Source organism: Eretmochelys imbricata, chromosome 3 (genome assembly GCF_965152235.1).
Source record: "Eretmochelys imbricata isolate rEreImb1 chromosome 3, rEreImb1.hap1, whole genome shotgun sequence".
Taxonomy (NCBI): domain Eukaryota; kingdom Metazoa; phylum Chordata; order Testudines; family Cheloniidae; genus Eretmochelys; species Eretmochelys imbricata.
In genome coordinates, this window is record NC_135574.1 from 80,607,072 (window position 1) to 80,630,527 (window position 23,456).

General features: G+C 43.9%; 2 protein-coding genes across 3 annotated transcripts in view; one reads left to right on the plus strand and one right to left on the minus strand.

Moving 5' to 3' along the window:
• POPDC1 (popeye domain cAMP effector 1) overlaps positions 1–3,542 on the minus strand; it is a 57,745-nt gene extending 54,203 nt beyond the window's left edge. For both annotated transcript variants that reach the window (XM_077812872.1, XM_077812873.1), the window contains exon 1: positions 3,412–3,542. The gene's annotated coding sequence lies outside the window, so the exon portion shown is untranslated. The remainder of the gene's footprint in view (positions 1–3,411) is intronic.
• LOC144262372 (uncharacterized) lies at positions 1,104–23,456 on the plus strand. The gene is made up of 6 exons (XM_077812133.1): positions 1,104–1,271; positions 2,948–3,063; positions 3,189–3,620; positions 13,894–14,070; positions 19,894–19,944; positions 22,303–23,456. The coding sequence occupies exons 1-6, from the start codon at positions 1,104–1,106 to the stop codon at positions 22,505–22,507; spliced, it is 1,149 nt and encodes a 382-aa protein (XP_077668259.1). The 3' UTR covers positions 22,508–23,456.

Here is a 23,456-nt window from a genome sequence, read left to right on the forward strand (position 1 = left end):
TGTCAGCCCAGGGAGGTAGGGCTCCAGCTGTCAGATTTCATTTTAAATTGCAGAAAAATGTGGATTTATGTTTATAAGAGAATTTTGTTTTTTTCAATCACGGAAAACTAGGATTCCCGCTTATAAGAAAGATTACTACAATAGTGTAATTTGAACTATAACATAGTGTGTTAACATAAACTGTAATAAAGATATATTCTTTACAAAAACGCCTCTAAAACTGATGTTTAAATAGAAGTAATAAAATTTCATCTTCAGAAACTATTGTGTATTTAGAAAAAATGGATGGAACGTTGTCAACTTAAATCTGACACAACATTTAAATTTTGTAAAATGATGCTTTTTAAAAAACTTAATAAAATGTTTGATACATTTTTAAAATTCAAAATTAAAACAATTGCTTTTAAACACACACTCTCTCCCAGTTTACGGCACTCAGAATCTGAGACTGAAAACTCAATTTGTTTATAATTAAACCAATTTCATTGTTTTTCCACTATCGGAGCTAAGAGAAAAGCAAGTAGTAAATAAACAAATAGTGAAAATAAATTGGATGTTTATGCTTAAATTGACAATGTCTCACTAAATCTACTACAAGATGGTATAATCAACAAGAAAACCTGTTTAAGTGTTGTCTGGAAAGTGGTCAGAATATTAATACCAATATTAAACCAACAAGAGTGAAGATACTTTGAATTAAATGTGTGTTAAAAGGGATGGATTTGTAAAGATATTTAGGCAGCTAGAGATGCAGATAATGAGATTTTCAGAAATGCCCAGGGGCTAGATCCACAAGGGGGATTTAGGCATTGCAATGCAGGGTATATGACTTTTAGGCGCCCTGCCACTTAGTGGACTCTCTAGCTGTGCGTTAGGTGCCTAGGCTCCCTATGCAACGTCTGGGGAAAGTTAGGTGCCTAAGAACAGGATCCACAAAAGCCAGCACACCGAGCAGGAGCTGCTTTAAACTACTTGTTGGAAATGCCACGAGGGGTATGGCCTCCCCCTGTTCCTCTAATGGACATAGGTGCCTAAATCTAGGCTGGATGGAGGCACCCCCTTCTGCTCAGGATTCACACCCATGAACTGTCCCCTGGAGCGAGATGCCTAAGCTCCTTCTCGGCAGAAGATGTGCTCTGCCGCCGCCGCCACCCTTATATGCAATAACTCAGGAGTTCGTGCATTTACCCAGGCTATGGGAGACCCAGGTCCAAATCCCACCTCTGCCTTATTTGAAGCAGGGATTTAAACCCAGGTCTCCCGCTCCCCAGGTGAGTGCCCTGCCCTACCACTGGGCTACTGGATATAAGGGTGGCAGTTTTGTGCAAGACCTGATCCAATAGCACGCTTACCAGACAGGCTGGGAACGCCAAGTCTGAGGATTCTGTTGGGGTTTAGGGTACAAATCAGGCTCTGGGGATCAGGGATTAGATGGCTTTGAATATGCCCACTGACAGAAATTTAGGTTGCTAGGGAATTTTATGTACCTAGGGACTTCAGGAGCCTGCCTTCAGGGTTAGACAGCAGCTGAGTGGGGATTTTGTGGATCTAAATTTTGGATTTAGACACATGAAGTGGAAGTAAGATCCTCAAAGGGCTCTAGATGGCTAGCCCCCGGCTCCTAACTGCTACTGAAATCAATCTTATCTGAGTCTTTAGGTACCTAAATACCTTTTAAAAATCTGGTCCTGCATTACCAGTTCTGCAACTGTATCCATACAGATGGCTCCCTATGGATCTAATTGCAGGATTGGGCCTCAGGATTTTTTTTTTTTTTTTTAAATCTAGCTCTAAAACTTTTCTTCAATCTACTTTCCTATGGTTCTGCAGCAAAAAGAGCTCGCAATAGAGCCTTGCCTGTAACTATTAATTTTGAGAGCTGAAAACAGACCGCTAGTGCTATTCTAATTAGGCGTGTTGTAGTTTAGTTTAATTTTCTTTTACTCCTGAAATAAGATTGAAGGGAGAAACAGAGGAATGTGAAGAAAACATGTATTTGGACATGCTATGCAAGTGAAGCCCTGCACCCCTTTAGATTAACATGTCTCTATACTGAAATATTTGTTAGCCTTGGGCTGTGTAATGTTCTTGATAGAAATTAACAGTATGTTCATTCTGTGTATTAAGAAAATGCATCAATGTTAAGTGAAATTCTTCATATTGCTCACACTATCAACAGTCATAATGGCAAAGATGCGTGCTGGGAACGGTGTTAACTGCAGATACAAATTTGTGTTATGGTTACATAACACACAGACACATGGAAAAGATCTGTTAAGGGAAACATCTATAACTGTCACTTTGTAATCCTCAACCTCTCTCAAAATAACAGAAGTTTAATTTTAATTCACAATATGGAAAAACTATAAATATGTGTCTTAAATCAGAGCCAATAAAATTAAAATATTGAACATTTGCATTTATAATAATAAAATAATGTTCTTTCTAAAGCACCCGTCCTATCAAGTCACTCAGGGTGCTGCTCAACCATTGGGCACATGCACACTCTCCCTCCCAAAAAACCCTTTAAGATTAGGATTTCCTAAAAGGAAAAAACAGGTAGGGAGAAATGATGCTGTCTTTACCACCTATTCAAACCTATACATTTAGGGGGGAAAGTTTAACATTGTTTAAAAGTGGGAAGGGATGAAGGGACTCATTTCAAGGATGAGTGTGTTCCACAGTCTTAGGACCACTACAGCAAGGGCAGGACTGCTTGCCAATCTAAAACACTATGGTGGAATCCCTAAAAGATGAGTGGTGTCCAAACATACTAAATATTATCAGATAACGTTTAGCATACGAAGTTTTAATGCAAAGCATATTTTACAAGAGTGGCAACCCCCTAAAACATGGAAATACTGATGCGACCTTAAAAAATGTGCTAGTACTACAATACTACACAAATGCCTTGAATACGTCTATTTGAACCAATCCTACACCACAGGAATTTAAACAAGCTTCTATTGGGAAAAGAAAACGTGTTCTGAAGAAGCTCAAGTCACTCAACTATCATCAAATATTGACTAAATCCTGCAACCTCATGTGCGGTGTATACTCACTGTAAGTGAGGTTCCATTTGAATACTGCTGTCTTGCTTGCTCTCTTGGCTTTCAATACAATTTGTTTTAAAGCCATTTCAGTAAGAGCTGACCTACCAGGGGGCGGGAGGCTCATGGGGGTTATAGGGCGGAGGCCGCCAGGGGCCCGGGGCCGCCAGTGTCCGGGCAGGGGCCGCAGGGCCGGGTGGGGGCTGCACCCGGCGGGGGCTGGCCCGGGCGCGTCTCCCCGGGGAAGCTTCGCCCGGTCCCTCCGGGCAAGCGGCGCCTCCAGCTCCGATTTCAGCCGCTGCCCGGAGACCCCCAAAGAGCAGCTGCCCCCGCAAGGGGTGCGTCTGCCCCGCTCCCTTACCTCGCCCTGCGCAGGCTCCCCGGGGCGCTGTCGCTGGGACTCGGCGGCTGCTCCCCGCACCAGCTGCCACCCGCGGCCGCTTGGACTAAAATAGGCAGGAAGCCGCCAGGGGCAGGCAGCGAGCGGCCGCAGCGCGCAGGCGCTTCCCACGGACACCAGCCGCTGCCCGGCGGCCGAGACACTGAACAGCTGCTGCAGCCGGGAGCGGGGTAAGACGGGCCCAGGGCGGCGGGCAGAGGGGGCCCGCCAGGGGGCGGTGCCGCGGGGCTGCGAAGGGGCAGAGAACGGTCTCGGCTCAGCCCCCGGCCAAGGCAGGGCAAGTACCCGCGCTGCCTGCCCTGGGAGTGAGGGGGCCTGCTGTGCTGCGCCTCCCCCCTGCTGAGTCTCCCCAAGGGGCCCCGGATACTGACTCCATACCCCAAGGCTCACGGCCCCCTGGGACTAGGGCAACAACGCTTCTAGCTCCAGACCGAACGCACCCCCACGGCGGGAGGGGGGGCTGGAGAGGAGGCAGCACCTGCTGGCTCGAGGGGGCTGGCTCACTACAAAAGCAATTTTCCCTCTCTTGGTATTGACACCTCATCAGTTATTGGGAGTGGACCACCTCCAGCCTGAGTGAATTGGCCTGGTCACCGCTGGTTCTCCACTTGTGAGGTAACTCCCTTCTCTTCACGTGTCAGTATAATAGTGCCTGCATCTGTAATTTTCACTCCATGCATCTGGAGAAGTGGGGTTTTCACGCACGAAAGCACATGCCCAAATAAATCTGTTAGTCTTTAAGGTGCCACCGAATTCCTCATTGTATACAATATAAAAACAGAGTTTACAGTTTGGTTTAATGGCTTTCAGCACCACCACTGTATAAATTCTTCGAACCACTGCCCCGAGACCTCCCCTGCCCCCCCCCCCCCACCGAGCTGTGTAGAATTGGGCTTGGCTGGATTCCATAATCCTTTTTTATGACTTCCATGGAATAACGTCCATATTCATTTTCAAGCAGTTTTTTGCCTAATATGTATTGATTTTAAATGTTTACAGTTGTGAGAGCTTAGTGGGGGGTCAAACAATGCCGGGGGGGATCAACTAGTAATTGTTTAATAATAGGAGATGGTTGAGAGGCAAAAAGCTAAAGCTTTATAAAGCATCAAAACACAAAAAGGTCAACATCACATGTCAAAATACACAAAGTAAATAGTAAATCAAATTCTAAATAAGTTCTTAAGCTGCATTTTTCTCATTTTGCCTCAATTCACTCAGGCTATCTTGTAAATTGCAAGTATTATCCACAGGAAAAAATGTTTGTGGGTGTGCAATGAAATTAGAGAGACAAAAAGTGGGCGAGGTCATATCTTTTATTGGACCAACTTCTCTTCGGGAGAAAGCTTGCCTCTCTCCTCAAGAGAAGTTGGTCCAGTAAAAGACATGACCTCACCCCTCCTGTCTCTCTAATATCCTGGGACCAACTGGGCAAAACACTGCATACAGTAAAATTGACATTTATCAACATTTGTCAATAAAAGTCTATCCTTCCAAATCTATATATCTAACAATCTCTTTTAGCTATACTGTATAGACAACAGTCTCCTCAGCTAACTAGAGAGCATTCTCTAAAACTGGCCTTGTCTAGTCTAGAAGAGTGCACCAGTTTAATTACATGAATTTAAAACCAAACTAGTTAAACCAAGGTGAAGCCTTAATATAGGCGCATTTAAATTGGTTTAACCCTTGTTTATGTTTATTAAAAAAAAATATTGCAAGTGCAAGCTAAACTGCTATAGGCAAAGGACTAAAGCAGTGTAAGTGTGCCTATCTCATGGGGTTGTGCCAGTTTAGCCAGATTAATTTAGTTGAATTGGTGCACTTTTAGGCCCGTCTGTACAGCTGCCTAGTGTTATCTCTCTCACATATCTCTTTAGCTATAAAAGTCTGTGTAGCTCTCTAGCAAATAGTTTCTTCAATTCTCTAGCTCAGGGGTGGACAAACTACGGCCTGTGGGCTGGATCCAGCCCATTAGGGCTTTGGATACGGCCCGTGAGGCCGCTCCCGGAAGCGGCTGGCTCCACGTCCCTGTGGCCCCTGGGGGAGGGGAGGGGTAAAGGGCTTCATGCATTACCCTCACCTGCAGGCACTGCCCCCCACAGCTCCCATTGGCCGGGAACGGGGAACCGTGGCCAATGGGAGCTTTGGGGGAGGTACCCACAGGCAAGGACAGTGCGCGGAGCCCTCTGCCCCCGCCCTCCTCTAGGGGCTGCAGGGCCATGGTGCCGGCCGCTTCCAGGAGCAGCGCAGGGCCAGGGCGCCTATCTTAGCCCTTCTGTGCGCCACTGCCACCCCAGAACCGCTCCAGGTAAGCAGCACTGGGCTGGAGTCCACACCCTGAGTCCCCTCCTGCACCCCAACCCCCTGCCCTGAGCCCCCTCATGCACCCTCCCCCTCACTGCACATTTCCTCCCACACCCCAAACCCCTACCCCAGTCCTACATTCATGGCCCTGCATGCGATTTCCCCACCCAGATGTGGCCCTTGGTTTGCCCACCCCTGCTCTAACTGATAGGCCATTAGTTGTAGAGACTATGGCAGAAAATGTGGCCTCATTAGTTAAAACAAAATGATTTGGCTCTGTTCTTACCTTTACTGACCTGCTGTGTGACCTTTGGCAAAGTCACATAAAGTCTTTGTTTCCTCATACATATAGGAATAATAGTATGTGTGTATATTAACAGTAGTTCCTAGAAGTCCCAACTGAGATCTGTGTCCCATTGTTCTAGGCACTGTGCAAACAGACACTGCTCCAAACAAAAAAACCACACACTTATGTAACTTTAGCACCCTCGTGGCCAAGATGGAGTCTGCTCTGCAGGCACCTCTGGCCAAGAGAAGGCGCACTCAGGAATGCAGCAGGGAAAGCCCTTTCCATCCCAGGGACACTTGTTCCCCTCCAGAGCGCACGTGCATGCACAAAAAGTACAATGAATATAGGAAAGGAAAATATTAACAGAGGGATGAAAGGAGAAAAACAGGGGGAAACATAAGGGAGCAATAAAACAGGGTTGCACTCAATTCAAGGCCCCACAGGCCCAGTGGTAGCACAGTCTGAAAGAGCAGACATGGCGCAATGTGTCTGCACACAGTTCAGGAGTCCTGGATAAAGTTCCAGCCACTGGTGAGTCTTAGATGCTCCAGGTCATCTTGAGTGCCAAACTTTCCCCAACAAACCCCTCCAGTGCCCTCTTCTGCCACTCTCTGCAAAGCCACACAGAGCGACCACCTCCCCACTTATTCCCGATGCAAACTAGCTAACAGCCTCCCTCCTTATTCCCGATGCAAAGTCACAAGCCCAGTACTCACGGCCCCATACAGCTCTGGGCAGCAGTGATACTGGGTCCAGCTCCGGTTTGTCCTGCTCCTGTCCTGGGGTGTCCCCGATCAGCTGCTCTGTCCCTCCCAGGCTTCAGGCAGGTTCTTGGCTGCTTCCTCTGTGAGGGCTGGCTTGCTGCAGTTGCTCTCCGCCCCCCCCTTTCCAACAATAGCACTAACTCCTTCTGGAACAAATCAGCACTCTCCCCCCCACCTGGGAAAAATACTTAAAGGCGCCATGCTCTGTAAACCCCAAAGGGCTTACGCTTACAGTTGAAATAGACAAGACAGACAATGAGCGGAGGGTGGAAACAAAGGCAAGGAGAAATGAAGTCTCTTGAAAAGGTCACAGAGCAAGTTAGTGGCAGAGTTGGAGACAGAACCAAGATCTCTTGACTCGCAGACTAGTGCGCCTACTTACAGAGTGTTGAGGAGCATATTCGTGTGTATAAAACAAAGTAATTTCCCCTAAATTTATTTAGAACTTAAATTATATTGCTATTCTATAAGAGGCTATAATGGAGCCAATACTGCAGTTATTTTTGGGCAAAATTCCCATTAAAGTGAATGGGCAATTTGCAAGTGAAGTTGCTCTAACACTGGACCCTAAATGTTTTATACAGGCACGCAATAATGTATAACAGCAGCAATATTTGTAAATGTAGCCAGGGTTTTCTCCAGTTTTAAGAAAGAATGGTCAGGACAAGGTAGGAAGGGAGCAGTCATTGCATGGTGTTGTTATGTGTCATATATCCAGGAAACATCTATCTACTATTTGGATTTATAAAAAAAAACAACACCCTGTATGTATTATTTATTATTAGAAGGAAATTTGTCTGGGAAGAGATTGCATGGGGGTGAAAAATAATTCGTCCAACCCCTAAAAGGTTGCAGTACTAGGCTAATTATAAAAGCATGCACTGAGATACAATTTGATCTTTCCTCAAAAAGTGGAATAGAGAAATTACAATGTATGTGGTTTGGCAACATATCAAAAAGTGGCTACTAGAAGTCTGAAGGAATGGCATCTTCTGTGCACTAGAAAAGGACCACTTGTGTTTCTGTAAGCATGTTCTGAATGGGAGATATAAAACACTGTGTAATAGATTCAGGATCCTGCTGTTTTCCAAATCATTTTCCAAATGATTGATGCAAAGTAAGGGTCAGGGGCTGAATTTTAGTCTCAAAGAAACTTAACAGGTCCACTAGCTGTGATAATAGTATGATAGTACAGTGGTTCTCAACAAGGGGTCTGGGGTCCCTAGGGGACCACAAGCAGGTTTCAGGGGGTCCGCCAAGCAGGGCCAGAATTAGACTTGCTGGGGCCCAGGTCAGAAAGCCAAAGCCTCACTGTCTGGGGCTGAAGGCAGAGGCCAAGCCCGGAGCCCTGAGCCCCACCACCAGGGCTAAAGCTGAAGCCTGAGGAATGTAGCTTTGTGGGGCCCCCTGTGGCCCTAGGCAACTGCTCTGCTTGCTATCCCCTAATGCTGGCCCTGGCTCTTGTATGCAGAAAAGCAGTTATTGTGGCACTGGTGGGCCATGGAGTTTTTATTGCATGTTGGGGAGGGGTGGGGGGTTCACAAAGAAAAAGGTTGAGAACTCCTGTGATAGTAGACAGACAGATAGATATGTAATCTGAAGGGCTCAGAGAGTCATGGGGCTATGAGGGCAGGGAAAGGCTGTTTGGTATTAGAGCTTGTCATAAATATAAAGGGAAGGGTAAACCCTTTTGAAATCCCTCCTGGCCAGAGGAAAAATCCTCTCACCTGTAAAGGGTTAAGAAGCTAAAGGTAACCTCGCTGGCACCTGACCAAAATGACCAATGAGGAGACAAGATACTTTCAAAAGCTGGGAGGAGAGAGAGAAAAAAAGGGTCTGTGGCTGTCTGTATGCTGCTTTTGCCAGGGACAGAACAGGAATGGAGTCTTGGAACTTTTAGTAAGTAATCTAGCTAGGTATGTGTTAGATTCTGATTTCTTTAAATGGCTGAGAAAGGAACTGTGCTGAATAGAATGACTATTCCTTTCTGTGTGTCTTTTTTGTAACTTAAGGTTTTGCCTAGAGGGATTCTCTATGTTTTGAATCTAATTACCCTGTAAGGTATCTACCATCCTGATTTTACAGAGGTGATTCCTTTACTTCTATTAAAAGTCTTCTTGTAAGAAAACTGAATGCTTTTTCATTGTTCTAAGATCCAAGGGTTTGGATCTGTGGTCACCTATGCAAATTGGTGAGGATTTTTACCAAACCTTCCCCAGGAAGTGGGGTGCAAGGGTTGGAGAATTTTGGGGGGAAAGATGTGTCCAAACTACGTTTCCCAGTAAACCCAGTTAAAGTTTGGTGGTGGCAGTGGAAATTCCAAGGACAAAGGGTAAAATTAATTTGTACCTTGGGGAAGTTTTAACCTAAGCTGGTAAAAGTAAGCTTAGGAGGTTTTCATGCAGGTCCCCCCATCTGTACCCTAGAGTTCAGAGTTGGGGAGGAACCTTGACAGAGCTATGCAAACTAATCACAACAGACAATTTATTTGATTAACTAAGCCCCTTTTCCTGTTCATGAATTATCTGTGAACCATCTGATTTTTTACAGATTTGTCCAGTATTTGAAATTGTTCAAGGAATGATCTATCTGAACATTTTCCAGCGTATGGATTGCTTACAAATGAATTTCTGAAACCGTTGCTTCAAGTTTTTGCTCTTTGTTCTCAACAATCGGTCACCTAAATCACATGGTTGCAAGGCTAGCTCAAGAAAAAAAAAAGTTACTTTTTTCCGTAACTGGTGTTCTTTGAGATGTGCTGCTCATGTCCATTCCATTTTAGTGTATGTGCTCACCACATGCACTGGTTCCAGAAGGTTTTCCCTTAGCAGTATCTGGCGCCCTCTGGAGCGGTATAAGGGGCGCCGCCACCTCCCCCCACCCTCAGTTCCTTCTTGCTGGGAACTCTGACAGTGGGGAAGGAGGGTGGGTCATGGAATGGACATGAGCAACACATCTCAAAGAACACCAGTTACAGAAAAAGGTAACTGTTTTCTTCTTAGAGTGCTTGCTCGTGTCCATTCCATATCAGGTGATTCCCAAGCAGTGTCAATGGAGGCAGGTAGGAGTTCATGGACGTGTAGATTGCAACACAGCTCTGCTGAACCCAGCGTCATCTCTGGCCTGCTGAGTGATGTCATAATGCACCGTGAACGTGTGGTGAGAGGACCACATCGCGGCTCTACAGATCTCCTGGATAGGGATGTGTGCCAGGAATGCTGCTGAGGACTAGTTGAGTGGGCTCTGACAATCGGCGGCGGCGGCACCCCTGTCAGATCATAACAGGTCTATATGCAAGAGGTGATCCAGTTGGAAATCCTCTATGAGGACAGCAGAAAGCCCTTCATCCTATCCACTGTGGTGATGAAGAGCTGAGTTGATTTACAGAAAGGCTTGGTATGCTCTAGGTAAAAAGCCAAGGCCCTTCAGACGTCTAGTGCATGAAGATGCCTCTCTTCACTTGTCTTGTGCGGTTTGGGACAGAGCACAGGGAAGAAGATGTCTTTGTTCAGATGGACCGTAGATACCACTTTCAGCAGGAAGGCCCGTACAGCCACAGCTGAATCCTCGACTACCATTAGTGGTCCAGCAGGCTACTCGCCTGGATCGTCCTGGACCTGTGAGGTCTTTCCCCCGGAAGCCTCGAGCACTGGAGGGGTCTGGGATGTTGAGGCCTCTGGCCTGTCTGAGGCTCCCGACACTGAACGGGCAGCCTGGGAAGGTTGGGTGAACCCCCAAGGGCTCCATGGGTTACATGGCACCAGCCACTGTGCCTGGGGCCATGGGACAGGTTTTGGTGCTGATGAGGACTATGTCAACATCTACATCGGAGCTGTCCCGCAGTCAGGGAACTGTGCCAGAGCTATCATCTGATTGGTCGCCACCAGGTGACCAGGATTGGGCGGAGCAGCGGCCAGTTGCTGTGTCTGGAGCTAGACCTGTCCAAGCGAGATGAACATTTTGGTCTGGGCCTTGGAGAACAATGGCGTTCATCGAATTGGCGTTAGAAACCCGGTGATCTACGCCTTACGCTACCGGACCAGTACCGGGATGTCGAGCAGGACTGGGAGCTATTACGAGCCAGTTGCCAGGAGGATATTCCCGAATATGGCGATCCCCGTCTTGGAAACCAATGATGGCAGGCTGGTTACCGGTGGCTTCAGTCCTCTAATTGGTCCCAGGATCATACTGAGCTCTTGGCCACGTGAGGGGTCTGTCTCGGTGCTCTTGCCAAGGGGTGCGTACCCCGGTGGGTCTACGCCCGGCTACTGACTAGGTACGCCTTGAATCCCGCTGTTGGTGCGCAAGGTCTGGGGACCAAAAAGGGCTCCGCTGGGCCTGTCTCTCTGCTCTGAAGTATGATGGCTTCAGGTGGGCGAGCGGTGGCAGGACATCCCTCGCGATGGGGAATGGCGCCATTGAGGCGGGGACGTATGCAGAGGTCCCAGGTTGGGTTTACCCCATGACCTGGGTATCACTGGTGCAGGTGGCACTGGGAGCATCAGGATCTCTGGAACTGCCTGCAGGGCTTCAGTGTCAATGGCACCTGAAGCTGATGGAGGCCTGTGTCGATGTCTGGGGACTCAGGCAAGGCATGAGATGGGCTGCACCTCTCACCTTGAGCTTAGGCCCGACCTCCTGGAGAGGGCATTGAGCAGTCCAGTGCGGGTCTTGGCTCGCCCCCAGCCCTCTCCTTTCCTTTGCAGGAAGTAGGAGATCGTCCCCTCACAGTCCTCTTCAGCTCCTTGGCCAGAGCCATGAAGGGGGAAAATGGTGCCAGCCTCTGGACGGCACCGGTGGGGCACTCCGCACCGATGCTGCGGTGGTTGGTACTGAGACAGATCTTTGCTCTGGTGCCGGAGTGTCTGCCAACTCTATCAGGAGCGCTCTAAGGCATTTGTCATGCTTTTTAGTTCTGGGTTTGAAGGACTTGCAAATGACACCTGTCACTTATAAGCCCTTCACCCAAGCACCTAAGACAGCTACTATGGGGATTGTGGATGGACAGGGGCTGCTTGTAGCAATCACAGGGCTTGAAGCCTGGGGACCAGGGCATGCCCCATCCCCAGGCTGAGTCCCGTTCGGGACTAATAAAGGCTTTAAGAACTACTACTAAGGGTAACTAATTCACTTACTAAGTTTATACAACTAAATTATAGGCTCTGCAAAGTTTGCAAGAACGGAGAACAATTAACGCTAGCCAAAGCAGCAAATGTTCCAGCACCGTCACTGGCGGCAAGAAAGAACTGAGGGTGAGGGGAGCGGGTGGCGCTTCTTATACCATGCCATGTGGGTGCCACTCCAGAGGGCACCAGAGCCGGTCCCCTAAGGGAAAAACTTCTAGGAAACACACCTAATATAGAATGGACATGAGCAAGCACTCAAAGAAGAACTAAAACTCTCTATCAAAAACTATTGAAGCCAACAAGGCCAGGATTCAGTGTGCAGCCTTCACTACCTGTTGCCATACTAGCTTGGCAGTAAGGGTGGGGAAACAGTAGTGAATCTGTCCAGAGTTTGTGTGCACATTTCTGGAGAGAGTTAGGGAATATTGGATAAAGGTTTTCAAGAGGGGAACTTTTGATGTGTTCCAATTAGGGCTAAGAAGCCAGGGGAAACATCCCAGTTGCCAGAGACTCAAATTATTACCACCATATTGCTTCGAGTAGGCATGAAGTAGCTCTTACTGCATGCTGCACAACACTGCGACATGAGCACTAAAATAACACATTAGCATTTCAACTTGTTCCTGGTTGAGGGAGGTCACATTTCTGAAGGGTCATTCAGGGGCACTGGAACAATTTGTATGGGGGAGGGTGCTGAGAGCCACTGAACCAAACTGTAAACCCGGCATATGGTGGAAACCACTTCAAGACAGGGGGTGTGGCCGCACCCCTCGCTCCTGCTCCTCTGGGGTCATTGCAGCTGCAGATTTGGCAGCATTTTTTGAACTAATCAGGATTTTCCTGCTCCCTTGTTGGATGACTCCGAAACCCAAGGAGTTTAAGATGACCACCCAAACATTTTTGGTGCTAATCCTCATTCAAATCCATATTAATGACCATCCACAATAATTTATCTGTCTGCAAACATTTTTGTGAACAAAAATGAATGTGTAGAGCAAAGCAACTGTGAATACAGTCAGAGTGAATTTATGGGATTCTGTTAGAACAAATGTTCGTGAATATTTTATTACCCTGTTAGGCTTATTTTAATTCTGCATTTCCTTACGTTCCAGTGTTTATTGGGAAGTGTAACTTTAGTTTTGAATTTCCTGGCCTCTAGATATGTGTTTTAAAATTACAATGTTCTGTTAAGGATTTTCTCCCTTACATAATAAAATGCATTTAACTTTAACTCCAATATAACATAGTCCCCCCAGCCCCCCCAAATATTTAATCTTGGTACAGTTAACCAGAGGTGGTGATTTGCCAGGGGGTGCTTGACCACCACTTCACCCCCCGACCCACCACCCCCCCACAAGCATGTCCCACCCCTGTTCCTCCACCTCCCCCACAGTGCCTCCTGGGGGGGGGGGGCAGCTGGCTGGTGGGTGGGCAAGAAGCAATAGGCAGGACTGCCGGTGGGTGCTGAGCACCCATGGAGTCTGTGCCTATGTGATTAGTCTTATAGAAAGTAATTCACTTTCTTGGGGTCAGCAACAATGTGCAGATGGTGGATATTATGTCACAAGCAAGCAGGTTTTATGCCCTTTCTTCCCAGTCTTTTCTCCTATTGTTATTTTTATTATGAAGGGAGAAAAAGAGGTGTCAGATGGGAAATGTTTAAAATCTCCAGCAGGGCAAAGAGGTATTAGAAAAGAAAAATGGAAGAGAATGTTGAAAAGACAATTTAAGTGATAACTAGAGGAAGAAGCAGATGATAATGGAGGGGGAAAAAATTAAAAGCTAGAATTTGGAAGGTGATTCTATAAAATCATTTAACGAAAGGACAATAAAAGAAGATCGGAGTTAAGGGTAAAAATATTATGAGATCTGAGGAGTAGTATATGGGGACAAAGCCAGATGAGAAGAAAGGTGGTAAAAGGGCATTTTCCAGTCATCCTTTTCTACTCCCTGGAGTCAGGGACAGAAGAGAGAGAAGAGTAATAGAGATGGGAAAAGACAAGAAATACCAGGGAAGGGTAATCACCAGATACATTCTGGGAAGTGAGGGTCAAGAGCAAGCATCTGGCCAACCTGTGACTGTGCACGATCCTCTCCCAGCACACTGGAAAGAATCTATGGAGCCTGGAGACCAAGTGTGAGTATTTCATGTGTTTGTTCAGAGCAAGAGTCCAAAACAAGAGACTTCAAGATACCGTCTGCCTTCAGCATTAACTTGAGCTAAGGGGACCCTAATGTAACTATTCTGTTCCTTGGCTGGATTAACTTCTAATTCTAAAGTCATGTAATGTGTGATCACTTAAAAAGATAAAACAATTGACATTAAGAGTCTGATTTTGCATTCAAAACTCACAGTGCAGGACTATAGAATCAGAAATATTGAGCCCAACGCGGATCTCATGTACGCTCTTTATTTAAACTCACTATAGCAGAATGCATGCCAATATATATTCTGGACTACTTTAATCCTTGCCAGAAGAGTCAGGATAAAGTATTCCTGCAGCAATTTTGAATGATCTTTCAAAATACTAGACAAACGAAGAATCATTTAAAATTTTTCAGCTGTATTCAGTGAAATTTGGGGAAGACCAGTCTAATGAACAACATTTATTATAGCTCTTTGCTCTGTAAAGTAAATCTATTAAACTGAGCCCTTAAAAGTAGGCACTGCAGTGTACACACACACACACACACTTGCAGTATGTCTATTGTTTTTGCACCAAATGCTATTTTCAATAAATGCATAAAGCATTGTGTATACAGTGCTGTTCTGACCTAAAATACCTATTCAGATAACTATGGTGAAGAACAAAGTACACTGGCTAGTAAAATCATAGATCAGTATAATATTTTATATTCCACATCTGACTTCAGGTCCTCAGTATTTACATACTGCTATGTTCTTACCATTTATAACGAATCTCCAAATTGTTTTATATATGCCAAATGGACTTTAATTGTATTGAAAAACTATAACTGAATTAGGACCAGAAAATGGAGATTCAGGGAAAAAAAACAACAAAAAAAACCCAAACCCAAACCAGTAAGGGCTGTATCCTGGTATTTATTTTTAAGCACTGATTTCACTGCGGGAGTTCTGCTTAAAAACATAGGATGAGATTTCTAGAAACTAAAATAAGAGTTATGAAGTTTGATATATATTTTAAAAGATATAAAACATGTTTATCAGCTAAATCTCTTAGCAAAATACAAAGTTACATCAAAATTAGATATAGTTACAATAAATAAAAACTAAAGGAACATTAAAGTTGCAGAGTTAAATAAATTCTCAGAAGTTAGGAATTAAAGTTGCCTCTGCAACCTTATTTCAGCCTCCTTCTGCATATGCTATTCCTGAGGGGAATTCTGCACCAAAAACTTAAATTCTCTGCCAAAAAAAATGAAAAAAACTTTGCACACTATATTTTAAAATTCTGCATATTTTATTTGTCAAAACACTATATAAATCACTCCCATTTTAATTATTTTGGTAATTTATTTCAAAATACCTCTCAGCAAGTATTTCTGTAACAATATAGACAACAAAAAAGATTCAGGAAATGTTTTTGGTCAAATAGATTCCTTACTAGACATATTAATACAGAACTTTGAGTAATAATTCATTTAAACTGCAATACCGAACCATATTTCCCTCACCCCTCAGAAGCAGTGCAAGGGTTTGAGGGAGTCAGGGGTAATGGAGGAGCTGAGGGAGAGGAAAGTAATTGCTGGGAAGGAGCCTGAAAGTGAACCTGGAGGGTTGTTGGATGTGGGTGGGAGAAGTATGGAACAGTTTTTTTTGTGAGGAGGGGAGGGATTGTTAGGAAGTTGGGGAGCCTCGTCCATGTAGACCCTGACTGACCCCTAGCCTCTCCCAATCGGTCAGGTACATCTCCCCTGTCCCCGTACCTCCTCCCCTATCTCCATGTGTCCCTGCAACCCCACTCCCATTGACCACCTGGTCCAGACTATCCTTCCCGCTCGCCCTTCTGGACCCCAGTCTATATGATGCCTAGCAGCTACATGTGGCCTGGTCTGTCTGCCCCCTCCCCCTCATATATCCCATGCCTCCTCACCTGGCCCTGCAAGCAGGGTGCTGTCAGGAATGAGCCTCTGCTCTCTCCTTCTCGGCTGCTGACTGCAAGGGCCAGTGAGCAGTGAGCTGGCTGCTGTATTGTGGGAGAGAGGCGGAACTGCAGCGCCTGTCCGACAGAATGTATTTTCTGCGGCGGAAAAAAAATCTGCAGGACCCATGAATTCTGTGCATGTGCAGTGGTGGAGAATTCCCCCAGGAATAATATGCATTATGATTAAGGATAATATTTAGTCATGGAGGTCGGATTCCATGACTTTACTGGACCTTTGTGACTTCTTTGGCTTCAGCTGTCAGCAGCTGCAGTTGGGACCAGAGCCAGGGTTGTGCATCCTGCACCCTCCCCAGCTGTGGCTGTGCCTGCCCCCCGTGGCTGTATATCCCCCACAACCAGTGGCTGTGGCCTGGGCTGCCCTCGCCTGGGGCTCTGCACCTCCCTCCCACAGCTGGGGGTCAGGGCTATGCCTCGCCATGGTGGTGGGGCTCAGGCTGTCAGTTCCCCCACATGGGATTCCAACAGTAATTCCTGCCTCCCCCCTCAACCCTTCCCCTGTTATTTTTTAGTAAAAAAAAAAAAAAGTCAGGTTGCAGGCATCTGTGAATTTTTGTTTATTGCCTGTGATCTGTATGTGACTAACTAAAAATAATTGACAAACTCTTAACCTTAATTATGATACAATTTTTAATTACATTATCACCTGCTATTTTTCCAAAGGACCCCTGCCTCACTGAGTGAATAGGTAGCTATTCAACATTTCTTTTTATCCCTCACATTTAGTGTGTGGTTCCATGCCTTATGCACCACTCACCATTCCAATGCTGCACTAAATACACAATAAGTAATTTCTTCATAATTGTTTTTATGGTGCTCTCACCATAGTTTCTTTGACCTAGAGCCTCAAAGGTATTTAGGCACCTAACTCCCATTGATTTCAATGCGAGTTTGGTGCCTAAATAGCTCTGAGGATCTGGGCCTCACTGCTTCACATATTATTCAATTTTCAAAACACTCTTTTGAGATTAGATGGTACTATTACCCTCATTTCAGAGCTGGCATTCAACATCTTTAGACACAGGACCATATTTTGCTTCCTTCACTACAAACCTTCGAGTTTCTGCAAGAAATGAAACGGGTCTGTAGCGAAGCGATGACTCACCAGTGTGATGCCTCCTGCTGGTCGTCCAGGGAATTAGCTCTCCAGCATATGGAGCGCCCTCTGCAGGCCAGTATCTTGCCTGCCGCCGGTCCCATGTCCTTCCTGGACCCCGGTGCCCTTTACCTCGGGGTTCTGCTCCAGCAGTACCCCCTTGCTCTTGTCTCCCCTCCCAGGGGAACCCCCAACCCTCTAAACCCACCTTGCCTTAGTGGCTACTGCCAGTCATCAGGTAGGCCCCACTCACTGGGGAAGACTGCAGTGTAATGGCCACTCATCATTGGCCTCTACCTATTCCCAGGCTGCACCTCTGCAGTCCCAGTCCTTTCTGGGCCTTTACCAAGGCCTGCAGCTTGGGGGTTCACCAGACTGGAGCTCCCCAGCTGCCTCTGCCCAGCTTTGGGTGCCTTGCTCCCAGATAGCTAGCCCTTCCCACTCCAGGGCTAGTACGAGAATCTTTTGTGTCTGGCCCACAGCCCTCTTATATGGGCCCACTGGGCCCTGATTGAGCTGGCCACAGCTGTGGTCAGCTACACAATCAGCCTCCCCCAGCTGTTTTCACTCCTCTTCCCTACTGTAGCCCTCTCCAGGGCTGCTTTTATCTCCTATTCTGCAGGAGTGGGGGCAGCTGCTCCACTACAAAGTCATACAAACAACATCTTCATTCACCACACCCCCCAGAGCTCTTCCCAGAGCACAGTCCATCCTCTATACTGTATGAAGCGTGCGTGTGTATGTACACACAAACAGACATGGTGTGGTACAAAGGTTTTATGAGCAGCAATTGGTAATGGTTGCACAACTCAATAACTTGACAAGTAATGCAAGTTATTCCAAATAAATGTTAATGAAACTTCATACCATCTTATTACATATATGCCATATGTACTATGGAAAAAAAAAACTATTTTAAGAATGCTTTAGAGAAATTTAAATATTTTACACTGAGGTTTTCTTTTGTATTCTTCTACCTGTACAATTATGATCCTTATGATTTGTCTATACTTGGCATTTTCAGCCATTGGTAGCCAGTAACTGGTGTTAGCTGCACCAGTGCAAGTCCCAACTGTAGACAAGGAAAGCCAGGATTTCAGGCAGCAGTAAACTCAACTAATGCAAATTGCAGCTTTTTTTTAAGTATACTTGGGGTTTGTATTAGTGTAGTTACACTGGGAGTTGAGCCCCCAATGGCTGAATCTCAATTCAACAAGACTTCCGCTACCAGGAGCCCACATTGTACGGGGAAATTAAAAATAGTTGTGCAAATATCTAAAAGTTATTAAAAATAGTTTTTTGTGTATAAGTCTCATGACTTTGAAGTTAGGTATTTGAAGATCTTCCAGGGCTAGAACTGAGTGCCAGCACTGAGAGGAGCAAACATTATTCATTCTATTATTTTATCACAACTTCTTATGGTGTTTATATGGCCCCTATCATTAACTTCTGAGCACATCACAATTTTTAACATACTGACTCTCAAAACCACTGTGAGGTAAGGAAGTGCTATCATTCCCATTTCACAGATGAGGAATTTAGCCTGAGTGACTTATTCAAGGTCATACAAAGTCAATGATGGAACAGGGATTTAAAATAGGTCTCCCAGAACCCTGGGTAGCGCTTTAACTACTAGAACATCTTCCTCAAGCTCTTGGAAGCTTCTTACCTTCCCCATGGGTGATGTTTGTATGCTGCCTTTGTAGGTAAATCTGCCAGCAGTTTTTTGACCTTAAGCACAATCCTGTAAATCCTTACTCACACAATTAGTCCCACTGAAGTCACAGCTGCTGCTTAAGCCTTCCAGAGCAGCCGGGTAGGTCACATGCCTCACTTGTACTGATTTTCTCCTACACATTTGTATTTATGAAGCTCCACCTACACTCTTTGATTCACCAGGATGATGTGAATTTATTTACATGTTAAGTTACCAGGCTAAATTGCTAATTTGCATGTTAAGTTTCATTAATTCCTTTGATTCACATTGGGACGTGGGTATGCATAGAACAGAGGTGAAGACTTTGAAAGTTAAAATAACAAAGTGTGTTATATGTAGCACTTGTCTTCTTGAGCACTTTTGTGTGGGATTACTAACACCACAAAATTCAAACATCAGTGTTACAAGGTCAGGTTCTGTGAATGGTGTACTATAACAATCTGTCCGAAACATGCAAGGCCCATTACAGCTTTTACTGCATCTACACTAGACAGAAAATTAAGCAGAAACTGCAGACACACACAAAACTCTACAAAAAGAAACAAGTTAGTATGAATTATGTGGATGAAAAATTGATGTACTCCCTCTGGAATCATGAACCCATTATGGTACTATTATATTTTTCATGCATATAAATATAATCAAAATAAACACTTTCAAAAGGTAGGCTAAGGAATTGGTTTGACAGTGTGTCTATTCAGCTACCTCAGAGTATTTCAGAAATACTCCCACTTTAATATAAATTCAACTATTACAGCAGTATAAAGAAAGTAGAGTAATTTAACCTATTTTTACACCCCTGAGTTCAGTGTAGTTTTTTTTTCCTTCATGTTATGTACCTAAATAATTGAGAATTGTTTTTAATAACAGATGGTCTTGCAAGACCAGTTCACATCGGTGGCAAAATACTTTATTGTAATTTTTCTTGTAGGTTGAGAATATAACGGTAGGCAATGCATTGTGTCACAATAATTTCATATTATCAAACTTTTTTCTAGAAAGTGGTATCAACATCATTTCATCATTGCAAGATTGCATAGCTTCAGCTGAGTGGTAAGTCTATAACATTATTATTCATGCTCGTTTCCCATTTTTCTACAAAACAGGCTGAATCTTGTGTGTTATGTACCACAATCTACTCCATGATCAAGTCGTCTTTGATCAGATTGAGCCACAGTTTCTGTTTTGGTCCAAGGCAAATAATTCTTGATTAGAAGTTGCACCATGTATTATAATAAATAGAGCTATGTTCTCCCTGGTTGTCACCCCAGGCAGTGGAGTAGAATGTAACCCTTGCTTTTTACACAAGACTAAATTCTGTCACCCGTACTCACATTATTTGGATTTCAATGGGACTGCTTGCAATGTAAGAGCTACTTTACAAATGAGTGGCAGTCAGGCCCCTAGCTTTACAGGCTTGATTCAGCTGTGTGTTATTCTGTCAAAGGACTGTAGCCAGCCAGCCAGCCAGCCAACCACGCCTCAAAAGTGGGCAGCACTAGTTGTGGAGGGCTCACAGCAATGGTATGAAGAGGATACATTGATTTGGGGTGTCCTGTAGGCAGATGCTGCCAGTGAACCTCATATGGAGTCAGAACCCCAAATTAAAATGAACCATTCCCTAGGGGAACTCCTGAGAACGCTGGTGGTGCAAACATCATCTTCTCTCTTTGAGCTGAATTCTTCCTGGGGCACAGTTATCTTTCTGGTGTGTGGCCTGAAATTTGCAACTCAGGAGGGGGATTCCTGCCTGACATGTTCAAAAATGCTAGAAGCACTAATCAGTTGACAGACTGATGCACAGATGAAATGGCAAACAGCTGCTTTATAAAACAGTCACATTGTGCCAGATTTACTTACAACAGTACCCAACTCCATCAATAGCCCCACTCAAGACAATGCAACTATTCAAAGAGCGAGGTGCTACTCAAGCAGAGTCACTACAGTCCAAGCAAAGGATTCACAATATGGACCTCTGTGCTTCAAAGAGCAGCATTGACTTGATTACCCTGTCACTTAAACCAGTAAGACCTCATTGATTAATGACATTATTCCTGATTTACACAGTGGGGTGAGACTAGAATCAGGCCAAAAGTCTATATCTGTCTCGCTGTACATACTCACACTGATAATTAGGACCCTACCAAATTCAAGGTCAATTGTGGTCAATTTCATGGTCATAGAATTTTAAATGGGAGTTTTGTCATTGATTTCAAAGCAGACCAGAATTTTACCCCATATATCTGATAGTACAAGCAAGGGAAATTAGTACTAATAAGTTTTGTAAAACCTCTATTTAAAATTAGCTTTTTTTATTAAAAAAAGAAAAAGTCAGGATGTCTTGATTTTAAGGGCTAACAGAGCAATAAATCAATGCTTTGTCTATATCTGTCAAAGCTAGAATACTAGCTTTCTAATGGCATTTCTAGTCCTAGGGCGTCATAAAATATTGTAAAATCTCTTATTGGTCCAAAACAAGTTATATGGCAATGGACATATTCAATCCTGGGTTTTTGTCTACATCAGATTTGGTGAGGAAAAAATAATTTTGGGGTACTTTTAAAAAAAAAATGTTGAAAGTTTATCTGAAGAGTGAGATATTTGATAGTTGTGGCGGAGATGGATGAGTTGGCAGAACACAAGTGAGAAGTCAACAGAGCAATAAGAGAACCCAATTATATGAGGTGCAAGCCACCTCCTGCAAAATACTGTACATCCTCAGCTCCAAAATTAATTTAGGGACTCAGCATCTTTTAGTTAATTAAATGGCTGCAGGTATTGTCACAGGGTTACAGAAACAAAGTAATTTTATGGACATTGTGACATCATGTGGTATAACATAGGGAATACATAATAAAGAGGTTATTAGCATGAATTTGGGATTACCCCATTATACACGAGTAGATTTGCAATATCACATGGCACCACTACACATTTCTCACTAGAAAATGGACAAAAGCTAAAAGCAGAATGTGTTCTTGCATTGTACAATGCTACTTTTATTTGTATTGAGTGATGTACAATATATACGTTTTTCATCACTTGTAATAACTTTGTTAAAATACATGGATTTATTTGGTTTGTTCTGTAAAGCCACTCTTACTGAAAACTACTGACTCAGGCTCCAGGATGAATGTGTTTTTGAAAGAGTTTCTCTCTTACACAGTAAGATTACCTTCAAAGGTAGACACTGTGGCAACTGCTTTGAACCTCCACCAATGACTCATAAGATCTAGTTTAAAAAAAAAAAAAAGCAAAAAAAAAAGCAAAAAGGCAGGCACTAACTTTTCCTCCCAAGCCCTAGAGCAATTTTTTAAAATTTTAAATATTAAAAAGGCAATCTACCTTGATATGTATCAAGCATTAATATTGTCTCATAAAATAGTAATGGTTTTCCCTTTTTGATTACAGGCATGCATCAAGCATAGAGCAAGGAAGTAAGTTAAGAAAGACATTCAAACACCTCTTCCCCAAAGGCACCATGACCTCAAGATCAATTGGAAAAAGTATAAAACTAGCTTTCCCCAACCAAATGTTGATCTTGAATCCTCATAAACTATTAAAGACACCCACACATACTAGGGAGAAGATGTATTTTAAATTAAAAAGTTTATAGGCACAGAAAAGTGACTTTGCAAGCTGAATAGGAGTACTTCACTACTAAGAAGAATAGTTTGCTGTTTTATGTTGGTAGCCCCATGTATTTACTGATTTGTGTCGCTTTGACAAACCTGGCTGAAAGGGTTGCTGTAAAATTCGGACTTAAATGTGTTAGTGATGGATTGTTGTACAGTATTTATTTTACATTATGATTGGCACTTACACCTTTTAAGTCTAGTTACTATAGCATCACATTCTATTAAAAGCACTACACTTTTTTTCCTATTATATACTTTGCCGCAATTACATTGATTGCTTTACTTTTTTTTCACGTCGGCAATTACATTAGTGTTTTTTGTAATGCTTCTTTCCTATAGCCTCAGAGAAATCAACTGTTCATGGACTGAATGGAAAAAAAAAAGTTGTCTTACTGTGCATTTCACATTCTGTCATTTCCCTTTTTAAAAAAAGAAAACAAGACAATCTGAGTTAAAAAAATGTTTTTAAAGTAATCTTCTCTAAGCTTCTGATGGTTTAAAAAAAAGACCAGGTTCAGATATTGTAATTATGAATGTAACAAGGAACTCAAAATAACTTGCTTGTTGGATTCCATAATTCATTATGACAAGTAAGTTGGAATACATATGATCAAGAGCGCTATGCAAATATCTTAAAAAAAAAAAAAAAAACCACAGAAGGCACCACAATTACAATAAAGCTTCATCCCCTCATGATTCATTACCCCCCCCAAAAGTAATAAGACCAACAAAAGAAATTAATCATAATGCATAATTAGTCAAAATGTACAAGCCAACCAGCTGGCTCAGCAGGGAGAAAAGGGATGCAAGTTATTTTAACTAAAGTAAATGGCACTTTCAATCAAGTTTGGCTTTACTAGGTATTGTTCAGCTTGATTTTCCTGTTAACAACTTGTATTTCCCTATTTAATTTAGCATTTTTTGTGT